A 6,000-nucleotide genomic window follows, 5' to 3' on the forward strand; every position below is an offset into this window, starting at 1 on the left:
TACTCCTATGGCAGCAGAAACGCGTGGTTTTTTCGAGTTGAGAGTTTACAAAAGAAACAGGCACTTCCTTTCCATCTTTGCCCTCTTCATACAAAGAGCTACTGTGCCTTAACCCAAAAGCAAGCCAAATGATTTGCTGGAATTAACTTCTAACACTGGCTAATTTGTTTTTATTCTCGTTCTTCCTCAGCATTTCACTTCCTTATTAAACAGCTGCCACAGAACAGCACTTTACACTGGGAAGATGACCAGCAAATGCCTCCAGAGAACATCTTATCAGAAGCTTCCCGCCCAGCTGAGGAGCCGGCTGCAGAGCTGCCCGCTACCTCCGTGGGCACCACCAATGCTCCAGTAACCGCAATGTGCTGGTCTCAATCTAAAAATTCCTCCAACAGCCATATTACATGGTAAGGGGCTCATAAAGCATTCAAAACAAAGCTTGCTCTTAAAGTTGATGAGCCATCCCTCTCAGTATTACCCCCATTCTCGCCACCTTGTAGCATCTCTGTTACTATCGTGCCGGATAAAACACTGACAAAGCAGGGATTTTTCTTTCGAAACCCAAGAAAGCACTGATGTAGAAGCAGCACCTCCTTTCAGGTTCTCGCTACCCCAGGACCACGGGTGTCATTTTTGAGAGCAGAGATGCTGAAACCCAGGAGTGCTAAAGTACTAATTCCACTTGACGTTGTGGTGGCAGCCCGCCAGGACCCAGCGCCAGAACGCAGCACAGAGCTTTATTTGATTGCTTAATTGCTTTACAAGGCCAATTCCTAGACAAGCCACACTGTAAAACTTCCACACGAGAATGCCAGCAGCAGTCACTTTTGCGAAGCTCAACTCTACTTACAGGACAGGAGACTGACTTTACATTTATAAAGCTGCACTGTAAAGTCCATCGCGTTTCCTAAATAGCTTATTTTTGCCTTGAAATAAACACAGCTCCTTCCATCCAAGGACCAGAGACTGTCACAAGCCCAGTGTCTGCAGTATTCCCACACGGCACGGACCATTATCCTCATTTTACACCCTAGAAGCTCAGAGAGGTTCAGAAGGAGGCAGAGGGTTCGCACACCGAAGTCCTGCAGTGTGAGCAGTGAGTGAGAAGCTGCTGCCGGTGCCAGTACTCGCCGCTGCTGCTGGCACGCTCCTTCCACACAGCCCCTTCTCCTGAAATCAAACATAACTTCTAAGAGCGATTTCAGACAAGTTTCATGTTAAACATTATCTAGTAAAATCTGGTGTATGTGAGCTTTTGATCCCGTTCAACTAAAATAAAAAAAAAAAAACACATCTAAAGAGCACATGCTAAAGGAGACAGGAATAGCTGGAAGGTAACACAACCCGCTAATCACAATTTACCCAAAAGGTCAGAGTAATGACTCGCAGGAGCTGTTTAAAAACAAGTCAAGATTTCTTCTCAGGAAGGGTTATACAAAGAGCGTAAGTGGGTTCCCACCCTTAACACAATTTTAGGCTCTCTGCTCTTATTTGCCTGGCCTGCCCCTCTCCATCCTATTCCTGCCCAGCTTGTGAATGTCAGCACTTAGTGCCCTCGGGACAGTTTGTGGACACTGACAAACATTGTCATCACGTTCATTTTTAGTTTCATCATAAATTTTAAGGACTTAGCAGCAGTTCACAGAAGAGCTTATCTGTCAGTCACATGAAAGATGAGTATAACCTTCCATCCCACTCCAGAGATCACAGTGTAAAAATCTGTACATTGCCTAAGGAATAAACACAAGAGAATCCCAGATTCTTGCCAAAACGTACTTATCAGATTCACTTCAGCCAACAGACAGAAACATAAAAGTTGTGTCAAACAGGCAAAGTAACCTCCTGGAAAAGCAGCCTGTCAAAGTGGTTTGGCACCGCAGAGGGCAAAAACATCAAGCCAGTTGGAAACCTAAAGCTGAACTTCCTGAGATTTCAGGAAGAAATGTGAAGCCCCCTTCCTACTTGCAAATTAATTAAGCACGGTCACACCAGCAGCACCAACTCCACAGACCATGGTATTAACTCAGAACTGAATCAGTTGTGTGCTCCGTGGAAGACATGAGCCTGCTGAAACTCAAGTTTCAGCCCTTGTGAAAATGAGTTTATGTATGTCCTTCTCTCAGGTCTCATAAAGTACAGAGCGCATGCTGGGCCAGTTCACAGCTGCTGTCTTCCAAATTCAGCCTCCTATAACACCTCCAGAAGCCCCTGAAGCAGCCTGGACCACCGAAACAGGATTTGTGATGGCTTTACTATCCTATCCAAAGGGAAGATGATTTTATTAGTAAGATACATACCGGGTTGCTGTGATACGCTCAGAGAACACCAGCAGACAAACCCTTCTTTGATCACCGTGCTTACTGGACGGAACAGGCTAACATTATGTAACAGAACCAAGCATATGCAAACGTAACGGTTCATTACTGATTAGAGAAAATGTAAAGTGTCTGATCATTCATAAAGCTACCCTTCTTTGCACAGTAAATTGCACTCAGCCAAAAAAAAAACAAAACACGTACAGAGTATAGAGCTGTTACACACACATCTTGGAGCACGGCTGAAGTTGTCCTGTTATTTTTAAATTAATAAATCTAACCCTAACTTTTGTTCATTTAATGATGAAAAAAGATTACTAGACCAGAAAAAGTTATTTAGGGGAAAAGTAGGGCTGTGCTCTATTTCATTTATATGTTTGTGCACATTATTGACATATACAATCTAAAAATCAAACCAAGAAACATCCCCACCTCCCCATTAAGCAAGCATTAAAACTGGCATTACGATGACAGGGAGGAACGCGTGCTCTCAGAGCATGGGAGAGGATACTGACAGGAAGATAAACAGAAATAACATCCGAATTGTGTTGCCACAAGATAGTACGGGTGTACTACTCGCAAGGTTTCAACATGATGTGTGTGACTACAACAAGTAATAGGGGCGTCTGTGCAACGGGCTCTCTGTAGGGCTTCACAGGCCACGAGCTCGTTCTGAATGGAAAACTTCTTACTAATTAACTACCTAAATAATCATGCAGTTTATTAAATACAGTTCCACGTTACATTTGGAGAATAAAAAGAACAAGAACTGATCATATATGATTTCTCTTTTCCCCTTTTTATGAAGTATGTCAAAAGCTGCTAGGTTGCACTGCAATATTAGGCAAATAAACAGAGGAAATAATCCCAAGTCTTAAGACTTTTACATGGATAACTCTTGCATGACAAAAATGTAATGCATACACGTGCAGGAGTTCACAGATGTTCATATGCAAATGGATCCAATTACTAAACTGAGGCCTGAATTCATATAAAGGTTCACGCAGTAAGATACTTCAATCCTTCTATGCTTATTTTGTGGACTTGCAGTCATTTGCATATATTCAAATATTTTGGTTTCCCTCCTGGGGGTTAACAAGAGCACAAATCAAAGCAAACAAGAACACGGGTGGCAAACGAAACTCAAGTATAAGTAAGTTTGACCAGACATACAAACTGAAATAACAGAAAAAACCTCTTATAGTTGTCAGTGTCACTTGTAATAGGAACAGAAGGGGAAAAAATGCAGTTGTCTGAAGCTTACACTGACAGCTCCTCTTTAAATGTCACACTGACAGCCCAGATAGTCCCATCCGGAACCACGAGATACCTGACATGGAAATCCACCCTCTTCACAGCTAACAAGCTCTGAACACCAACCAGCAGAACTCTCATTCACTCACAACCCTCCAAAGCAAAAGCCAGAAACTCATTCCCTATTACTTCAGTCAGGGAATTTAAAGCAACTCCTCTTCTGCACAGCACACGTGCAGCCCTACAGATCAGCTTACTCCACAAGCATACATCGCTATCGTACACCAGCAAAGGATCTAAACCAGTTAATTCAGCGAACAGGATCGCGTATCGCTGCTCTGCAAGAAGGGACTTCAGGTAACAAACCAAGACTGGATGTGGATGATCCGTGCAAGTGTAGCTACGTACAAGTAGATACGTGCATGTATTCTTCATACATGTTTTTGTAGGTAAATGCACAGAAAGATATCCCTTCTGGCTCAGTATCCCCAGGATACTGTTTGAGGCGCATGAGTCTGTTGTTATTCACGTACTTAGGCATCTGCTACGGGCCACTGAAACAGACCGTGCAAGGTGGCCCTCTGGTACCACACAGCAGGGCTGCTCTGTTCTTCTGCTCTCACCCCCCTGGGCTCCTGAGTTGGGCTTAGCTCTTTTCATAGGCACCTGGGAAATTCTGGAGAACAGACCTGGAGGCGGAGAAGGCTTTACAGGTAAGTGCTGCAAGCGCGTTCCAGGCAGCGCAGCAAGAGCCATCAGCGAATTTGCTGGCCAAGGAGCTCCGAGTTCTGGAAAAGCGTGGAAGAGGAGGGAAAAAAGCAGAACAGGGAGGAAGGGGAAGAAGCGTGAGAGGCTGACATTTGCCAGCCCTCCTGCTTCAGGCGTCTTTTTAAAACACAGCTATAATTAACGAGTTAAAGCCTTTGTTTTAAAAACACTTGAACTGGTTGTATTTCCATGGGCGAACTCGTGGCCTACCCAAACAAAACCCAGGATTTGCACCTTCCTTTGCGTCGAGCAAACGGCGTTTAAAAAAAAATACGCTCTGCAGTCAACTATGGGGTTATGCAAGAAGGCACGGGGCTGGGGGGGGGGGGGGGGGGGGGGGGGGGAGGATTGTGGGGCAGCGATGCATTCCTTGAATGCCAAGAAAAATAACGAGATACCGGGTGCTCTTCACCTTGCAAAAACACACAGAGAGAGACAGAGGGACACGGACAGACGGAAGGACACGGACAGAGGGAAACGGACAGAGGCCGGGGCACCCCGAGGGGCTGCCGGGGGGCTCCCCGCACGCCCCCCAGCCCTTCACCCTCCGCCGGGAGGGCTCGGGGGCAGCCCGGAGCCGCCGTCCCGGGGCTCACCTCGGTGTCCACCACTTCGTGGTAGGCGGGCGGCGGGTCGAAGCCCCCGCTGCCGCCACCCCCACCGCCTCCGCCACCGCCGGTGCCGCCGCCTCCGTCCCCGTCGCGGGGTCCCGGCCCTCCTGCGGGGGAGCCGTGGCCGCCGGCCGGGCCGTGCCCGCTCTCCATGGGCTCGTAGCCGCCGTAGTGGAGGCCGGGCCGCTCGTTGGTGAGCAGCGCCACCGCCTCGTTGATGTCGTTCTTGGCCAGGCGCAGCGCCTTGCGGATGGCGGAGGCGTCCGAGAAGCCCATGCAGAGCAGCGTGGTCATGTGCTGCTCCTCCTCGCTCTCCATGGCCGCGGTCCGGGGGCCGAGGCGGGCGCCGGGCTCCGGGCGCTGCCGGGCTCCGGCCTCAGGCGCTGCCCGCCCCGCGCGCCGCCATCTTGACGGCAGCGCCTCGCCCCCCTCCCCGCCCCGCCCCTCCCCTCCTCGGCCCGGAAAGGGGGGGGGGGGGGGGAGCGCGGCGGTGCCCGCGTCACGTGACGGGGGAGGCTCGGCTCAGGGGATGAATGGAGTGTGCGGGGCGTTGTCATGGCGACGGGAGTGGCCGCGCTGGTCACGTGGCGGGAGCGGCGTTGCCATGGGGACGGCAGCGGCGGGGATGGGGTCGGGGCTGGTCGCGGCCTGGTCGCGGCCTGGTCGCGGGGTTGGGGGGGGGGGCTCGGCCCGGTGCCGGCTGCCCTGCGGGTGGCTCCTCCGGCAGGGAATAAACCCCGTAAATAAGTGCAAAAAATAATAATAAAATTGCAGCTGCCCAAAGCAGAAATGAATTGAATTTGTGTATGATTCTTAAACGTACTTGCCCAAACTCTGGCACCGTATGGAAGAGAGTAGATCTGAATCTCTTAGACTATCTAGGCAACATTTACCACTCCATTTTAACAAACGCTTTAATGGCCACAGAAAAGGAGGTAGCTGATAAAAGATTTGTGAAGATCGGTGCTGGTATCTTGTGTTAGCAGTGGCTGGCATCAATAAGAGCACCGGGGTTAGGAAACTACAAATAATTGCCTGAAATCTGAGACACA

General features: G+C 49.2%; 1 protein-coding gene across 1 annotated transcript in view; it reads right to left on the reverse strand.

The window, feature by feature from the left end:
* Positions 1-5,368, reverse strand: part of USP24 (ubiquitin specific peptidase 24) — a 61,110-nt gene extending 55,742 nt beyond the window's left edge. Inside the window, exon 1 of the mRNA XM_035537638.2 lies at positions 4,934-5,368. Coding sequence (XP_035393531.1) covers positions 4,934-5,266 — 333 coding nt within the window. The 5' untranslated portion in view covers positions 5,267-5,368. The remainder of the gene's footprint in view (positions 1-4,933) is intronic.
* Between the last annotated feature and the right edge of the window lie 632 nt (positions 5,369-6,000).

The sequence above is a fragment of the Cygnus atratus genome, chromosome 8 (genome assembly GCF_013377495.2).
Source record: "Cygnus atratus isolate AKBS03 ecotype Queensland, Australia chromosome 8, CAtr_DNAZoo_HiC_assembly, whole genome shotgun sequence".
NCBI classification, from domain to species: Eukaryota; Metazoa; Chordata; class Aves; order Anseriformes; family Anatidae; genus Cygnus; species Cygnus atratus.